Source organism: Papilio machaon, chromosome 4 (genome assembly GCF_912999745.1).
Source record: "Papilio machaon chromosome 4, ilPapMach1.1, whole genome shotgun sequence".
Classification (NCBI taxonomy): Eukaryota; Metazoa; Arthropoda; class Insecta; order Lepidoptera; family Papilionidae; genus Papilio; species Papilio machaon.
In genome coordinates this window covers 2,526,165-2,546,257 of record NC_059989.1, presented here as the reverse complement: position 1 = coordinate 2,546,257, position 20,093 = coordinate 2,526,165, and the positions used below count along the sequence as shown (strand labels likewise).

Here is a 20,093-nt window from a genome sequence, read left to right as displayed (position 1 = left end):
TGTAATACGGTATCGATTATATTAATTTCGAATTTAATGCAGTAATTTATCTTAACCGGTTAGCTTGTACTTAAACTTCGACTTCAATGAATAGTCAAACGAGTCGTTATCTATTTTATGCAAAGCGACTGGATAAAACGTTTTAAACAAATTCTAAACGAGAGCTTCTGTATCTGAGTACACGAGAATCGATCAGACGCGGCCGCACACGATGTCTACAAGAACATGCTGGCTTTAGTAACTTCCTTTAAAGTGATTCACCGGAAATGCATTTCTTATTCGAACGAAAAAAATTCAGTATATATATGGCATATCAAATTCTCTTTAAATACCAAATTTTAATATTAAAATCTATATATATAAAAGAAAGTCGTGTTAGTTACACTATTTATAACTCAAGATCGGTAGAACTGATTTAGCTGAAAATTGATGGGGAGGTAGCTTAGAACTAGGAGACGGACATAGGACTTTTTTTTAGGGACTTTTTTATCTTGTGTGCATTTTTTTATTCCGCACGGACGGAGTCGCGGGCAAAAGCTAGTAATGTATATTTTTTGATGAACTTAAAAACGTTTCTGATGATATTAAAACATTTTTATCCAAAATAGCGATCAAAGAGTTATTGTACATTAAAATTCTTGCGGCAAACAGAAAACTTTTAAAAAGCTCACCGCCTATTAGTGGTATAGAGAACGGAAATCGGTAAGATGTGGTTAAATATAAATGGTTTGAATGGAAAAATATTACGAGCGGTTGCGGTTTCAGTAAAGTTCCGACGCCGGGTCTGTTTCAATTTTAAGTACTCATTGAGGTTTCGCTTTTTGTTCGTTCAGCTCGCCTCGGCTCGACCAAGTCGGCTCGATATTGCGGCTTACAGTGGATTGTTCAAAATTGCTGTTTTCATGATACATTTTCTAATAGCTATCTTTAGACGAACTTTTAATAAAATTCAACTAAATCTCTTACAGTTTTTAAGAAAATTTATAGAATTTCGGAACACCGAAACATAAATGTAACATAAAACCGTTATTGATAATATTTGTTCCAACTGCAGCAGTTTTGATAAAGAAGCTGTTAGAATTTTTTTCTAAAATCTTACCATGTCTTGAATTCTTTTTAATAAATACTACGCAACTCAGCGAATTTAATGGCGGTAGAAAATGATTTTACTGACTTTATCGGAGACCAGGGTAACTCTATTACCTCTTTACGAGTATCGATAACGCAATAACCTACCAGAACGTTGGCTGCAAGGAATTATTAAGAGCATTAGCTTTAATGTGCTGATAACTTTCTCCTATATTAATACTTCCTTGCGAAATTTACATAAGCTAACGTTCTCACGATCTCTTTTCCTAGTTATACGATGGCTAAAATTTAAATAAAATTTGTTTTGAATTCTAATTTAATTTGGCAATTGTTTGAAATAAAATATTGCTTCTTATGCTTTTATGGTAGTGTTTTTTTTTTAATTAGACAAATTAGATCGTTCTATGCTTCTAATCTATTCCCGCTGTAAACTAATCCAAATAGTAATGAACTATCCCGGAAATGCCTAATATCGTTTTTCTTGAGATCCAAAATGAACCATGATAAAACTAGTCGATAACTTATAGTAATTTATAGCTGTTAAAAGTTGATGTGTTCGTTACAAGTAGAACTGGTTCATTTGATTAGATTTCACAAACACCCGGCGTTGTATTAACTATGATCACAATTATGTAAATTAGATCGTACCAGATTTCAATCAAGCAATGTTGTAAATAATTTTGATGGAAGTCATAAATCAGGAAAATATAAAATTTTAATATTTTATTAGTGAATAAATTACTTTTTTTATCATTTTACGTCCTATTAGCGTTTTTGATGAGAAAATATTAATAACTAGCTTTTACCCGCGACTCCGTCCGCGCGGAATAAAAAATAGAAAACGGGGTAAAAATTATTCTATGTCCTTTTCCTGGTTCTAAGATACCTGCCCACCAATTTTCAGTCAAATCGATTCAGCCGTTCTTGAGTTATAAATAGATTAACTAACACGACTTTCTTTTATATATATAGACTAGCTTTTACCCCCGACTCCGTCAGCGCGGAATAAAAAATAGAAAACGGGGTAAAAATTATCCTATGTCCGTTTCCTGGTTCTATGCTACCTGCCCACCAATTTTCAGCTAAATCAGTTCGACTGATCTTGAGTTATAAATAGTGTAACTACAACGACTTTCTTTTATATATGTATATATAGATAATCGAATATCGATTTGATAATTATTGCCAAGACATTTTAAGGATCTATTCTGCGTATTGAAAAAAGTCTTCTTGTCGTTTGAGTGTTGAAAATGTGTAGTAAATTTAAAATTAAATGACGATAAACGATTATTATCTTTATAATCAGGGCAAATATAAAATTTTATGAAAACAGTATGGTAAATAACCTAGTAATTTAAACTTTATTATTAATCTCTTGTAGAAAAATAAATTGCAACATTTAATTAATTTAAAATGAAATAAATTGGTTCCCTTACAATTTAATGCAGATAACCATCTTACAAAGAACACTGCACCTATTTTCAGTGGAACTTTCACTTGATCATTAAACACAAAGTAACCTGACTAGTTGAAACCGACCACACCCAAATATCAAGGTTTCAGTACATTCGCTCTTTGCAAATTAATTTGTGGTCTAAGTTAACAAGTTGAGGCGTATTACAATATTTCAGATTCAAAATGCATCGCATTATTAACTAATAATAATAATAATTTAAATTTCAATGACTTTCATCTATGTTACAAATTCTACTTTTAAGTTAAAAATGTTGTCGCCTTTGCACTTTTTAGCCGACTTCAAAAAGAAGGAGGTTATAAATATAACTGTCTCTAGCTTTTGACTTAGTCTGTACGTTGAGACTTGTATTAATACAAGATCTTTGTATTAGATTGTGTCTCGTAATCTATTATGTCTGGTTTGCTACACAAGAAACGCGGAGAGAGATTTAGATATGCAAATTAGTGAACCAAATATATTGTTCAAATCATCACATCAATGTTATTTACTCTCAGTTGTTACTATCAGAAGATCTTAATGACGACTGTCAGTTCAAACGAACCATATTTCAGTGTTTTTACTTAGAGTTCATATAATTCTTATATAATGGTAACAGATGTGAATTACTGAGAGACGCTGTTTTATTTATGCTTCAAGACCAGACACATTTGGTAAGATTTATATAACATGCACACATGATGTAGTGAGGCTTTCAACTTATATATTGTGAATAACTTACATATACATATTTGTTAAGACACAGTCATGAAAAGAACGTCAAATTTTTTAGGGAAATCTATAAATATAAAAGAAAGTCGTGTTAGTTACACTATTTATAACTCAAGATCAGTCAAACTGATTTAACTGAAAATTGATGGGGAGGCAGCTTAGAACTAGGAGACGGACATAGGAACTTTTTTACCTTGTCTATATATATATATATAACAGAAAGTCGTGTTAGTTACACTATTTATAACTCAAGAACGGCTGAATCGATTTGACTGAAAATTGGTGGGCAGGTAGCTTAGAACCAAGAAACGGACATAGGATAATTTTTACCCCGTTTTCTATTTTTTATTCCGCGCGGACGTAGTCGCGGGTAAAAGCTCTAGTTCTTTATAGAATTATGATTAACGATTTACTTGTTTTTATAACTTTTTTTTTGGAGGACGGAAACCTAGTACTGAGATTACGACTTAAATTGTATAAGCAATTTTAAAATTTTCGCTTCTTTCTTACAGAAATCTATAACACAGTGTGATTCAAATTTTCTGTAAATTCATCTTCAATGCAAAGTCTGTGTCACCAGTTAATAAAACATAAAACATTATTAATAAATATCTAATAATGTATTGATAAAATAAATACTGTATGAATGTATAAATATTTCCATTCCGTGCGGCACCTGCAACTATTAGCAACAGTTAATCGTTTGCAGAATCAGTTCGTGACTCGAACGGACTCATTTGCGGACTTGTGGCCGACGCACGCTAATATAGTGGAATAGTGACCACGATAGTTGAATATTGGATGGGATAGTAGAATAGCAGTCGAGATATAGATAGATAGAATACGAATATAGATAGACTACAAATATCGATCATTTGCATTTGCCTATTGATTCAGTTAATATTGGCCATTCGTATTTGACAAAAAAAAAAAAAAATTCGTACCTACTACATCTTTTTTTTATTATTATACAAATTATGATTCGTAGACTGTTATTTTGTTTCATACTTTGAACTTTTTATACCAATTACTAAGTAAAGAAGTGCCCGCTAAATAAAAACTTATTATTGTTTGTATTATATTCGTTAATAATTCATTATTTAATTTGTAGAATATTAAGTTATACAAACACAACCTTGATGCAAAATTAGAATTATTGCCATGTTATTTGAAACTAGCTGTCGCCCGAGACTCTGTCCGCGAGGAATTAAATAAAAAATAATTAGTAGTCTATGTGTTCTTCCAAAGTATGTCCTACATCTATCTCTAGTTCTTACAAACATCCATCCAATCATTTAAACATTCGCATTTATAATATTAGTAAGAAACATATAATTGAATGACGTTTACTAACATAAATGACATTACCATGTGTCCCTTTAACGAACTAAATATTACAGTACCAGAAATCAAATCGGTATCAGTGATCGCTTTTGAAATAAGTAAAGTAGGTTACGAAGGGGACATTTAAATGTCCAATGTTCACGATTGAAAGGTCGTTAGTGTACAAAGTCGGGCACAGGGCGGGGCTAGGCGGCACACAATCTGTTGAATAGAGTCAGTTTCCATTGATCATGTCAGTAATGGCTGCCGGGTTGAAGGTCACGTTTTCAAGTCAAATAGAAATAGTGTTGTATTGTAGGATTACTAAAATTTCTGGGCCTTATAATTTGTTAACTCAATATATTATTGCGTTTAAAAGTTTTTAATTCAGTATTTTCTAAGCTAGCCGACTAAATGATCTATTAAGATAAAAACGTGCCGCAAATGTTTTAGACAAAAGAACATTAATGTGCCTTAAAAATAAAATAAAATACATAACTTTCTGTTATTATCAACATCATCTAAGCCAATTACTAGTTCATTGCTCCTGTGATACAGGAATAAGATTGTTTTTTTTTCGGGTTATTTATATTCTGGTACATAGATACTGCTTGGAGGCTTTAAAATTAAAACACTTATAATGAAAATAATTAAATTATTTTAGCAACAAAATAATATTTATTTCCACTGTGTGGGCAAGATCTTTATCATTATTTTTACATGAACGTAATTGTGCGTAGATCTAAATCATGTCAATACTAATCTGACGTCAAGAAATAAATTCAAAGTTGGCTAATATTAATCCTTTCACTCGGCAGTCGGCGGTCGGACACGGGACAATGATACAATTTTCACACGAGGGTACAACAGTAGAAAATGCAGTACTGTTATTGTTTGAAAGCACACTTACTGCCAGATAATAGCAGTACTGATCTATACTACTATTGTGTCTCACTGTGCTGCAGTCGTGTAAAACTGGTATAAGTGAGAGGCGCGCGTGCGCGTGCGCAGCGCAGGGCGCAGTCGTGAGGTCATGCACACGCCAGTTGCTTATCTGCACAACCATATTTTATCTGTGGTTAAACCAGCTACCCTACTTGTGGTCAATTCGCAATAACAATGTATTACGACTTAAAATGATATTCATCGTCTTAATTAAATAGTTTTTTTTGATTTCTAACCTAAAACATATTTCATGAAAAGGTTTCTTAACTATAATTGGTAATGGGTGAACTCTTTAATAGACTCATTAGAAATCTACGCAATTAAAAAATCCTTTCGTTACTTAAACTTATATTGCAGCAATCTTCTTGATATTTCGATATTCGATTTTTATTTTTATAGGAATTTACAGTTAAGATATTTAAATACGCCATATTGATTTAGAGTTTTACTAATCAACGATGTTTTTGTCTACTCAAAACTCGCCATTTGTATAAATTTCTTTTAAAAAACTAACGGTTTTTCAAATTACGCCGCCCACGGCTGACCCCAGCGACCTCTAGACACCTACAGCAAAGCTCGTTAAGGCAACAGACAGATGTGTTGGTAAACTACAGACAATAAAATGAGACATCGCGTAGTAATCGGAGATCTTAATAAAAAAGACAATTGAATAATTATTCTTCGCTTTAAACTAAATATGGGTATGAAAGAATAAGGTTCATTTACTGCAATAGTTACGTTAAAAGTACATTTAATATAAAAAATGTTTTTTTTATTTTGTTTTTAATTGATATCAAACTAAAAAGATACACGGGAAAATTAACAAGCTCTGTAAAAGGTGAAGAGAACACATGAAATATTCTTATTAAATGTTTATCCTGTCCTTCCATTGCAGGGCTGATTCCAATACGCTTTTAATTGAAACTCGACCGGTTTGTGTCTCCGAAGATGAGTTAGTTATTACGCGCTTCACAGCAGCCGATTATACGGTACCTGCAATCATTCTTATTACACTTTTTAATCTTAGCTCTGTGGTTACATTGCCTTTAAACATTATTATCGCAATTAAACGTTTTTATTTTGAAACTAATTTAATATTATCAGATCTTTAATGTTGCAACGCAATTTTAATATATCCTAATATTAACTAACGACGCCCGGAAAAGGCAAAATGTTCAAATAAATAAATAAATATTTTACATGTCTACTCATCTTTTAAAATAGTTACAAGCAATATTTGTCTGAGTATAAAAACTGGTTAACACAAGGATGCCCTACACTTTGGTATCGGGAAACAATACCAAACACGACCGTATCATAATTGCGTCTGGATAGTTTTAAAATCAAAAAAATTTAACGTATATACAACATACTATCATAATGTTGCAATGGTGTACCTATCAATTCATATAAATTAAAACCTCTTTGCACTTGAGCATAATTTTTATCTTCAAGTTTAAATACTCTCATCTGAACTCTACGACTTTTAGTAGAAAATGCACTCAATTTCGTCAAAAGGCCAGGAAATAGAATTTCGTCGTTCTAATATTATAATTAAGGGAATTTCTCACCTAGGTGCCGCGTCGTCGCCTCCATCTTCAGAAGGCTTTGACGCGGTTGCAGCTTGCGCTTGACTAATGAAAGCTACTTTGTTAGAACCCAATTTATTATTATTATTAATGTTCGTAGGCGGTGCAATTTCCTTTAGTTTCGTTCACTGGTTTATTTCAAGTTGTGTTCATAAATATGTTATTGACTTGAAACATTTATAATTGTGAACTCTAACGATCAGTTATGATATAAATTTAATTGCATTAGTTGTACAGGTGTCCGGATATTACGTGTACGATGTAAGTCAAGTTGCTTGGTTTAAGATATAATAATTTAACTCTACATGTTTCGACTGTCAGACGTCCTACAATAGTGAATTACGTTTTAAAATGTATTTTGTTTCAGATATAAAAAGGACATCAGAATATAAGTATTTAGCGGCGTCTTTATGTAATTTTATCCCAGCACGTCTTAACAATTTAGTGGCTATCCATATAGAAACCTGACTTCAAACTATAAATGGCTTCTATAAGTTCTCGTCTTACTATTTATATGTTGGTAAAAGCTTTAGAAATAAAATATCACGATCCCTGAAAGGAGTTTAAAGCTGCACGACAATAAATGGTAATCCACACTTAATGTGTCTTATAAAATCTTATTAAGGCAGTATTAAATGTTCATATCCCATTAAAAGTTCCTGTGATATATGAAAACAGCCTCAAAAGACAAATATCAAGTAATTTTATCGGATAAAGGTCTCTAACTGACCCAAACAAAACATACTACTGCGGTGTACTATTAAATTGTTTCTCAATGAATAAAGGACTCTAAGGTTAGACGATAAAATCTAATTTTCTAATGTCATGCCTAGAATAAGTTCGACCGTAAACTTGTATTAGCTGATTTACGAAGCGTAAAATGTGCTTCGGGGTTGCTTACTGATTAATTAAAGTGACTGACACGGTTGACTTGTGCCGCAGCGGCGGGTCCCTTCAATTCATTCAGGAACACCTGTCTGTGGTCAGCTATCCTTTCTAAATCGATTATTATACCAATGCAAAGTCACCCCACGTAATTGGTTTGCTTAAAAATGTTCTGAATGAAAACACCTGCAGTATAAAAAAGACCATCTCTAACTAAACTTTACATTAATTTAATCCTTTATCTTAAATATGTGCTTCGATCTAGCCTTAATATATTTTTGTATACTAAAATATCGAATTAATGTGATTAAATCCAGAGGAAAGAGGCAATACATGTATATGTTTAAACATTACCCATAACAAATGAAATAACAATGTAGTGCAGGGATAATATTAATAAAAAAAGATAACTAAAACCTGTGCAGAAAAGAGTACGGACCAAGCGTCTTTAGATGTGATTTTATAAAATAATAATAAAAAAAAACAAATGAAATAGACATCCGGAATCCAGAAGTTTAGTTTTATAAAAAGTTTCCCGTAATAAACAAGGCGTGTTTAAAAAACTAGTAAAATAAGGAAGTTGTGTCAAAGGCGGTACCTACTTTGATTGTAATAAATGGTGGTCTATTAAATCGAGTGTCATACTAAAAGTAATGGCTGGAAGATCGGTCGGCGCTCTTTGAAACTTTAATTATGTTTATATGGAACCATTAAGTTAACTAGTTCGATTAATCGATCTTTTCTCGATCGCGAAGACTTCCGCTGGAGCTTTGAAAGTTTATTTTTGTATGGCTTATTACCTCTTGTACGATATATATGTATTTAACATATACCGTACCGTTACATAGTCTGTGACGCGGTATAGATAAATACATTCCATTTATTTGATATATTTTATTGTATAAGATTGAAATCTTAACGTGTTAGTTATAATGAATTTTAACATCGAAGCATAGCGTCGCCAAGGAGGGCAGAGGGCGGGGGCTGCCTCCCCCTAAATAATCGAAGAGAGACATGTAAAATACATATGTAAACTAACTCGATATACTAAGATGCTACAAGTTCCTAAAGATTAACGTAAATACTCGAAAACTACTTGACAGTTTTTCATTATAAAAATTTGAGGTTCAAAGGCATTCTTTTTGAAATAGAATAAAGATTTTTTACCACTTGCTTTTTCCTAGATATAGCCTAGATCATCGGCTGGCGACTCCTTTGCTTTGAAGCATTATAGGAATTTAATAATATTCAGAACTTAAAATACCAAAATTTATTTACATATTACCTTAGCATGGTTAGAAAATTTGGTATTTATGTTTTATATTTTGCAACTAGATTTTACGTTTATGAATAGCATTATTTGATCTTGCACGTGAGGACAATAACCCTACATTCCAAGAATGTGGTATCAGCGGTTGCCGCGTTAGGTGACGATCTGACTGGACCGAGCGGTGACGATTCGCCACATTCCAACACAAGTAAATTGACCAATCAAGATGTTATCGATCTACATAACTTGACTTAATGCAAACATAGCTTACATAAGATTCTAAGCAATAGTTAGACAGATAAAATTGAGATTTATATTTCTGGTATAATGTTTTGTAATACAAAAATAAATAGATCGAAGCTTGAGATGCTTTTTCGTTTTTTGGTGCTATAGGAATTAAAATAATTGAAACCAACTGTTAAATTAATTAAAAATGTTTATTTTATAAACAACATTAATTATAAACAAAGTCATAACATTTCTGACTGAGAGTGAATAAAACGTAACATTACAAATGCTACCTATATCAATAATTAACTATATCTACAATTTAAATAACTTCTAATATCACAGATATTACACAAAAAAATAGTAAATATATTTTTATAACATTCAGTGTTATGTGTTACTGTCTTTACATAAAGTTAGTATATTAAAAACAATATCACAACGTTTTATATTGTGTACTAAAATAGAAACAGTTAAAGAAGCACTTAAATTTATTGCACTAATCAATAATAAATATTTGTTTTGTGGAGAAACAACCTCAAATTGTTTATAGAGAGCGGAGAGTAACACATTTTATTGGAAGAGTGGCTCTTTGTGCTCCCAACTTATCTCGGGCAGAATTTAAAATGGGGGAAAAGAAAACAATGCAGCGAGAGGAACCTGCAACAATAAACGGTTATTCGTTGAATTCGCCTTTATCTTCCGCAATTCCACTACAAAATTTTGCTCTTATAAAACTTGAGAGAAACAAACTTTTGAAATACGAACGTAACTTAACGACTTTTTGTAGGAATTGGTTCTTAGAGAATTCAAAATATAATAAAATAAAATTAAATAGTAATAAGACGAGAAAACTATTTGTTACTCTTATGTATTAATACTTACGCAAATTGGCGTTTGAGTGGTATTATTACAATAATAGTCACATCTCTTGACAGAAATGATAGATTCAATATAAATAAATAAAGCAGAATCTTCGTATTAGGTTTCTTTTTAACTTTTTTATTTCTTTTGTTAAAGAAAAATACTACTGTTCAAACAATGTTCTAATAAAGTAACTGTACTAATTAATGAAAAACACTCACCTAGTGGGATCGTAGACAGTATCAAATCCCGGCACGTTGACGACATTCCATTCGTCCTTCGCCTTCGCGTAACTAAAGCTGATTTGATTCCGGAACGTCTCCGGTATTAAAAGCTTCATTTGTTCCAAATGCGAATGAAATTCCGGCACCAACGTTAGATTTTTTTTCATCATGTGTTCTAAAAAAGTTACGTAGATTAAATTCATTAATATTAATAATTTATATCTAATATATAAAATTCTCGTGTCACAGTTTTCGTTCCCGTACTCCTCCGAAACGGCTTGACTGATTCTCATGAAATTTTGTGAGCATATTCAGTAGGTCTGAGAATCGGCCAACATCTATTTTTCTTTTTTTTTTTTAACTGCGCGCGGACGGAGTCGCGTGCGACAGCTAGTATATGAATAAAAAGATTAGACATGTAGGCGATCCTTACCTATGATAAATCCCATAGAGACATCGTCAGGTAACCGGATACCCTCACATATACTTATAAATTTTCCGCCACTGAAATGATGAAACTAATTAAACAACCTCATATGACTTTAATGAAGATTCTCCTAATTAACTGACTTTATCAGCAATAAGCTATCATTGAACATAATTAGGCTGTAAATATTTTGTACAGATAGTGTTAAAAATATACCACAAAGTTATAACTGGCCGCTTTTTGTGCTATGATTAAATAATTTCGAGAAACTTCTCGAACTGTCTCAGAGTAAACATACTTAGAGAACAAAATACAAGTCTGTCAAGTTTGTTTCGCATTTGTTTGATACAAATGATAGGTTACAAAGCAAGAGTTAAAAGTAGTGTTTACCTCGCAACAGGTAACATTTTTAATGCTAAGCTCCGACTTATGCAGAATCCAGCTCCGCCGGTCGCAAACCAGAATGAAAACATCAACTGGAACAAAAAGAAACTCTGTATTTAATTGCAAGGTATAGTTTTTTTAATTACATGTAGTTTTTGCTTTGAAGCAAAAAATAACTGGCTAATGATAAAGTCCTCTTTATGAATTTACTATTTTATAAATGAAACTAACCAAATAAAAAAAAAGTTTTCAGTAAAAGTAATGAAAATGAAAAGTATTCACGCAATATATAACGATGTTTATCAATGGAAGTAGACGGGACGACTTTTAAATAAAATACTAAAGTGATTCGTGACAAAAACAAGTGACATTTTCCCTAGTTTTTCTTTTTATTTGTCACAGATTGATATCAAATTCTCGGCTCTAACAGCCAGTTATGGTCAAGGCCTTTTATTTACATTCTAGCACTAATTCAATGGAATATTAAAAACGAAACAATTCAATTTTCACAGCCAGTTCACATACGTTATTTTCACTAAAAATAAATTAATATTAAATTATAAAAGCTAAGGTTCAATGTTATTACCTTATTGGTCGGTTTTTTGTATATTTTAACAGGTTCATACACTGACGTCCTTCCCAAATACCAGTCCTCTTGATGGTTGTACTGCTGAAGGATGCTGACCAGACGAGGTACGTTCACATAATTGTCGTCGTCAAAGTGACAGAACCATCTGTTGGGATAATATTAATGAATATGAAGAAGTAAAAGGAATAAATAAATATATTTACTATGATTTTCCACAGCCGAAACATTTTAAAAAATACATATTGCCATCGGTTTCAACCTTTTTAAAAACATATACAACAATATGTGTTAGTAGAATTTAACGGTTAAATAATTCTCATATTCTTATTATTATGTTTTAGTCAAGATTGTGATATAAATCTTATGTATACTATGTAAATAAATGCGAAATGTTATATGGATGGATGGATGTTTTTTATTACGTATATTCAGAACAAATAAATGGATCTCGCTGAAATTTGGTATTGATGTAGAACATAGTCTGGAAGAACATTTAGTCTGCTAATTATGTGTTTTTCTCAATTCCGCACAGACCGAAGAGCAGGCAGGCAAAAGCTGGTAAATAGAAGATAAAAATCAGGGAGACCACGATAAAACATTGCAAGAATATCTTTGGCTGACTACAAAGATAGTTTTTGTTTTATGTATGTACAAGCCGGTGTAATTATTTCCTTAGTTGCAGTGCAGTTCTGTTAGTGTGCGAAATGATTGCTCCAGGTGTAGCAAAATAATTATCAGCGCTATATAATTTGCCAGCATTACGTTCGACACAAATAACAGGAGCTGCGCGCGCGCAATACGATACCACATTTTGCAATATGGCGCACGACAAATTACGTACCCGCTAAATCATAACTTGTATTAAATTACCGAATATCGGATATAGCATACCGAAGCTGTAACACTGTGGTCGAAGTATATAACAGTCTGTAATACGTTTAGATACATTAAAAATTAAAAATTTCTAATTAAATGAATGTTACAGCAAAAAAGTAGATTTACGATGATTAATAATTTTGATACGTATGCACTTTGTTTATATACTTAGCACGATCTGGTAAAAATGAAACGTGCACATTTAAAAATGTCAATAAGACTTTTTTGATAACATAAAACTTGTATTGGTAAAGCCATACACTAAACGTACTACGTAGAAATACTACCACTACACAAAACGTATTAATGTTAATTGTTGGTTTCTAAAAAGTTGGAAAGAATACAACATCTGTTGCACGAATGGGCCGGTTCGACCCACGACTACACAAAAGACCGGCGTCAAGTAGAAGTAATTCCGCGTTTCGTCTAAATTTAGTCCTCTTTAACTTCCCACATTTTCTTATAAGAAAAGGGTGGGAAGGGCAATTGGATTTGACAGAGAAGTGGACATATAGGAAGGGGAAATATTCTCTATCTATGTGTTCCTCTCCTCTGTCGTTTAAAGTCAACGCAATTGCAATTGCGAATGTTTATACGAAGCGGTCACTTCGGCACTTCGGCGAATACAGGTGACCACTTGCTCGTTTGCCACCTTATGATATATAAAAAGGACATGTAACATAATTCAAGAGCCAGCCTTGCTGAGATCCTACTAACATTATAAATGCGAAAGTTTAGATGGATGAATGAATGTTTGTTAGGCATCTCTATAACGGCTCAACGGATCTAGATGAAATTTGGCATAGATGTACTCGTACAATATAGTATGGAAGAACATACAGGCTACTTTTAAGTTTTTTTTTTAATTTACCGCACCTAGTCGCGGGTGACAGCGAGTCGTAAATAAAGGGAATAACGATTAATACGGGTAACAACCCTATCGGCGTACTAGCTTAATATATGTTGAGCGAAAACCCTTTCACACCGACACAACCCTCGTAAAATGAAACCGGTAAAGTTACATTAAAATTTGTTTAAAAAATTCCGATATGTGCAAAATTATTTCTTTAGAATTTTTTTCGTATTACAAATATGCTTTAATATGAAGTCTTCCTCAAAGCACCTATTAGGAAAACTAACCTATTTAAATAATATTGACATACAAATTCAGTGTACGGATAGAATTCAATACAGTGATTGTTTAAGCGTTTTTTAAACTTGTTCGTTTTGGATAAACACAACATACGTTAATGGTTTTTGAAGTGGAAGTCCAATATTATTTCGGGCGTAGAATATTCACACATTTACTTTGACCACCGACCGATGTTTTCTTAAGGGAGGTTTTGTTCTTTCCTCGAGAAAATATTCTGATTTACTTTAAAAAATAAATTTGAAATTTATATTCATTCTATTTGACTGTATTCTGTTATGAACTGAATTAGTGTTAACAGGAAATGACAAATATATTGATGTTGTTCTGAAACTGTTCAAAATGAACATATTTTTATATTGCTAAAAGTACTATATTTATTATATATCAAGAAATATTACTTTTACAAAGAGAATTTAAATCCTTAATATTTTAATATGAAAACTTGAAACTTACAACAATATCATATTAGAGTTAGAGTTACAAATAATTTATTATTATCAAGGGATTTTTAGGGAGAAAATATTCAACAAGAAATTGTATTCGTATTTTAAGACAAAATATCTAAAAATTTATATATAAAGGAAAACTGAGTACATAAAATACTTCAATAAGGTTTTTACCTTTGTCAAACAATTACATACTTTTTTTGTTTCTTCAAACTTCTCAAAACAGAAGTTAAGAGGGCTTTGTCTCAGGTAAAACAAAACTCTCAAAGGAAATTTGCTTTGAAAAGATGTCTAAACATGTTAATATTTATTTTCTGATAAGATAAATAATTTTCTACGAGGTTCGAATACAAAAAAAAATTACCAATCATGTACAGAATTTATGACTTAAAATCTAATTTTGTATCAATTGAATGACGTTTAATTCGTCGAGAGTTGGCAAAATTAAACGTTCCTATTTCACTACAAGATTTATTCTTTGATTAATTTAGACACGTAAGTTCACGATTTCATCTCCTGTAGCGCCTGTTAATTGCAACATAGCAATGAACGTCTGCTATAATTATAAACTGATTAATAACATGAATCGTATCACGGCTTTCACAGGCCACGTTTTGATTGCATTATAATTGCTGGGAAATATATTTTTGATGGACTGTATAACGAGACAGCACATGTAATTTATCACTGGCACCAAATATTGTCATGTCATAATTATACGCTTTAAGTTAATGCTCCGGGCTAAACAAGCTTTAAGCTTAATCAGACTGACGGCGATGAGTTGGCTGATATAACGTTAAATATTACAATATGTAGGTAAAATTGTTTATAATTATTATTGTCTTTTGTAATAGGAGGTAAGCTGTACATCAATTTAGTGTAGAAATTGTGAAACAAAAATTTTAATTGACAAAGGAACGATACGAGAGACGGAACAAATAATTAACTATTTCTTACCCGACAATATTTGTTTTCTAGGTAGATAAAAAGCTTCTGAATTTAGCCATTTTTAATAATAACTTAGCATTGCAGGTAGGTGCTAAAAATAAGAGTTAGTTGTACTTACTTTTTACCGCTTTCCAAAAAATGATCGTATTCAACAGACATTTTGCAACAGAGATGTTTGCGCTGATGCGACGCCGAGCAATTTGTGTTAACCATGTGACCGTCTGAAAACAAAAATAAAGATGTGAAAAATGCTCTCACAAGTTTAGCAACTTCAATGGAAGCGAGTAAATGTGATTTAAGTATTTTTCAAAAGTTTTAAAAAGCTCTCGTTGCAAAACAACGCCGTGCCAATATTTAGTGATTTTTCGTTTTAAACTTTATCGCTATACAATAATGTTGATTTCTGCTTGTAATGTTAATTTTCATTTAACCTCAAAGTTTTATAGCACTTGTAAATTTTAAATTTAACTTACTAGTTTGGTCTTGAAGTTGGCGATTGTCTGTGTCTGTAAAGAACCATGTCTGTAACAAATAAAACAATTATTAAAATAATAATTTGTCCAATAAGTAGTGGGTGAGAATAGTAACATTACTAAGAAATACATTAATAGATTGCATATCATTTCTATATATATATAGCTTTTACCCGCGACTCCGTCCGCGCTGAATAAAAAATAGAAAACGGGGTAAAAACTATCCTATGTCCGTTTCCTGGTTCTAAGCTACCTGCCCACCAATTTTCAGTCAAATCGATTCAGCCGTTCTTGAGTTATAAATAGTGTAAGTAACACGACTTTCTTTTATATATATAGATATAGATTAAGCTCATTTTAGAAGTAAGACTAGGCGGGTCTACGTTTTTTTTATTAAATTTGTATTAACTTGATTCCGTCTAGTAGATAAAACTGTTTAATATTGATTACTAACGTGTGATCCTTTGGTAACCTATTCATAAAATACGTGGTAACTATTGTGTGGTTCGGCACAATCATTATTAAAACAAACGTTATCTCCTCTAGTTAATGGTGAGCTTAGTCAGTAAACATTCGGCGCACCTGAGTCCTTATGTTGAAGTTTAATTAAGATAACGTGGAGACAAAACACAATTACTTCCAGGTATTATGTCGTTTATATAAGAGGGTATTAGTAATGACCACTGGTCATATAAAGAATTTTAGTAATGACTGTTACCAGAATCGATCCATACGTTAAAAGTTAAACCTAAATTATTTTCTGTTTCAAAATGTTATCCATAGATCAATCAATATAACTGATTGGTTTTTCTCCTTGAAAGACAATAAAAACTATTCGTAGGGGCTTTCAGTAGTAATACAATTTGATAAGAAGTTATATTTTAGAATATTTTCTCATTATATTTATCCAACATATTAAAAATTTATCCCATGCTTTTTTTACGAATATTAAACAATAGAAATAAATAAAATTCTACTAGACAATGGAATGCAATACAAAAAATACTATAGGGAAAGAATAAAATCCAGTCACGTGTCGGTCGCGCGCCTTCGTGCCACGCGCTGCGCAAGCGCAGGGCTCGCGCACAATAGTTATTTATGTTGGTCCTTCGAGCAGGATTAACGGTCGATTATGCACGCTCCAGATTCAGGAAACGCAAGGCAATGGATGCAGCACGATCGGCCTCAGAATTAACCTTATTGTTTGCTTTGTATAGCTCTGTAGGTACGTTTCATTTAATGCATAATTAAACTATATGCTACACATTTTTTCACTGTTATTATTGTTTTTTTTTCATTATTGTTTTTTTTACAATTCGCGGGAAAAAAAATTGCAGGCGAATTACGTATCCTCTGCAAAACATATGGTAACGGTTTCCCCGCGAATGCGGATTTTTGACTGTGTTTACCCATCGACAATGAAATCCAGTATTCCAAGTCTTTCGACATGTAATTATTGCATCTATGGCATTCAAAAGAAATAAATATCAAGAACAATACGTTTGTAAACGTTTATGTAACAAAAACGTTTTAATTGTTCAAACAAGTTTTGAACGCTGTCGTTCTCGTTGTTTCCTTTAAAAGATCTATCATGGTGATCAAGTTTCGTTTTTAATTTGCGAGAAAATAACGTTACAAGCAGATGGGGACAGATAGATGAGGAGCGGTTGAGAACATAAACTAAACTGGTTTATCAGCTTCGAGTTGCAGCTGTGGACATCATTGTCGTCGATGAAGAAAGAACATTAAGATGTTCAAGTTTTGTAATGTTTTGACCTTAAAATATCTCTGTCTTAGAAACAATTTTTGATAAAGTTTGGCGTTCTAAAAATCTTATTGTATATCTTGAAAAATTTAGAGGTTATTTTAATGTTTATTCAAATTGATGAAAGATGCTTTGATTTCAAACTGTAACAATAATAAAATTATACGTAACATTACTTTATTTATAAATAGACTGTATTTAAAATTATGAAATCCTATACCTTTTCAGTTGCTTACAATAGGCGTATATTTTTGTCATATTGGTAGACTTCTAGACTAGTAGTATACTAGATTATCTTGTATTTACCATAATTATGATGATTAATTTTCCTATTTATAATCCACGTTAATATTTGCTTTTGGATAATTTCGTCTTGTGAGCCCTTTAATTGAAGATAAATATTTGGACAGCAATCATCTCTGTATCTTTACTAAGAAAACATCCCAAATAAACAACATATTATAATTATCATAGTGAATTATTTCGGTTTATTCTATGTTTATCAACCTTAACAAGTCAAATACCGCCTACTTGTAGTTACTATAATTAGCAGGTTGTTAATATATTTTTTTTGATTGAGTTATTGCTTTATTTAGTAAATGAAGATAAAAATAATATAAGGTAAATAAGGATTAAGGATATATTTATCAGAAATCAAGTTATTGTCTTCCATTTTAGAAATTGTTAAATATTTAGCAATAATTCCAACTTGATTTATAACGTTCTAAATAACGATCTTACTAATATTATAAATGCGAATGTTTATATGGATGGACGGAAGTGTGTTTGAAGGTATCTCCGGAGCGGCTCAACGGATCTTGATGAAATTTGGCATAGACGTAGAACATAGAATGGAAGAGCACATAGGCCACTTATTACTTTTTTTTAATCCCGCGCGGATGGATATTATTTATATAAATACTGCTGATGTTGAAGTAAGTATTTTTAAGGAAATTCAAGACAGTACACAAAAACAACTTCTATAAAAGAAGTTGTTTTTTGTATACATGTTGACAAAGAATATTAATATTAACTTTAAAAACTAATTTACCTGTTCTCTAGCTAACTGGAACCATGTTTTCAAGATAATTGGTAATCTTGTATGTTGATAATGTTTTGTTGTCTTCACACTTATAAAAATGTCATTTAAACTTATGTACTTATTAACTGCACTGTCATAAATATTTGTTTTTGTAACTGGCTCGATCGATAAATCAGACACTTGCACTGATCCCTGCCGATTTTCTTGAAAGTTGAAAGTTACCCCGCCTTGGTATACTAACAAACTACTGTACCCTAAAGCTATCAGCACCGCTGCAGCTTTGAAAATCCTACGACCACCCATAACAGATCCAGCTGGCGCGAAAGCGCCTCCGAGTATTTCGATAGCCTAACACCTCGTCACTCATCTGTTTTTATATTGTAACCACACAAGCACTGAGCAATCAAAGTCTACTGCAACTGAACACACTCCTTTCACGACCGAATACGATTCTTAACTAAAGAAAAATGTAACACAGATAGCAAACATACGCCCGCGCTTCAACGGACCTGCCCCACCACGTGCTGTGAGCGAGAGCTCCGAACGTTCTGTCTTTATCCAACCTGTTGCGGTTACCTGCGCGTGCGCCTGTTGCACCTCGGCAGCGACACCCGTGTCAATGGCTCACGTAATTGTTGTCTATAACTTTGAAAGATATTAATTTATTCTAGTTGAATTTTGTTTTAATGCATATTTAAGATTTTTTGCACTATTACTGTGTCTCTAGGTATTTTGAAATAAACGACTTTCTGTTTTGTTTATTTAAAATTTTACAGTAGGTATTAATTGTTTAGGTTGTAAGTCTGTCTAATTGTTTCAATATTCTACCTTGATTTTATCTTAAATTAAGAGTGAGAAATTCGAGTATGTCATTTTCGTTTTGCTTTTCAATGCGTACAATAAACTATTGTTATGGTAGTTGGTAGATATGATGATGATTGACCACTGTGGGACTCCGCTGCCAAGCCGTGGGTGGTAATGAAATTAACAGCCAGTCATTGTGGCATTAAATTCTTTTCAAATTAGATAATGAGTGGAGAAATTGTCCCGAACGCGAAGCTGACGTAGCGATTTTTGAATGTTAAACCTGGAGTTACAATAGATACAAAAAATAAATCTTTATTCGCCTAACTAATTGGTTGACGGGTTGCATTAGTTTTACGGTGATGGGAAAGTTTCTACTAAAATTATGGTTTTGTAACGCGTAAGTTTTTTAACTAATGAATTTCGATTTGTTAATTTTAAAAGCGGACATTGTTCAAAAGGCAAAAACTACTTTTTTATAAGCGTGAAAGGATTAGGCCAAAAAATTCGTGATGTTTGTTTGGGAGAAATTAGTTGTTTTTAAAAATATATCCAAATATTTATTTTTGATGATGACCTAGCAA

General features: G+C 32.1%; 1 protein-coding gene across 1 annotated transcript; it reads right to left on the bottom strand.

Moving 5' to 3' along the window:
- Positions 1-9,971: 9,971 nt before the first annotated feature.
- On the bottom strand, positions 9,972-19,173 carry LOC106718445 (fringe glycosyltransferase). The gene is made up of 8 exons (XM_014512530.2): positions 18,715-19,173; positions 15,899-15,947; positions 15,544-15,646; positions 12,000-12,147; positions 11,420-11,505; positions 11,036-11,106; positions 10,600-10,777; positions 9,972-10,174 (listed from the first exon to the last, which is right to left on the bottom strand). The coding sequence occupies exons 1-8, from the start codon at positions 19,006-19,008 to the stop codon at positions 10,120-10,122; spliced, it is 984 nt and encodes a 327-aa protein (XP_014368016.2). The 5' UTR covers positions 19,009-19,173; the 3' UTR covers positions 9,972-10,119.
- Between the last annotated feature and the right edge of the window lie 920 nt (positions 19,174-20,093).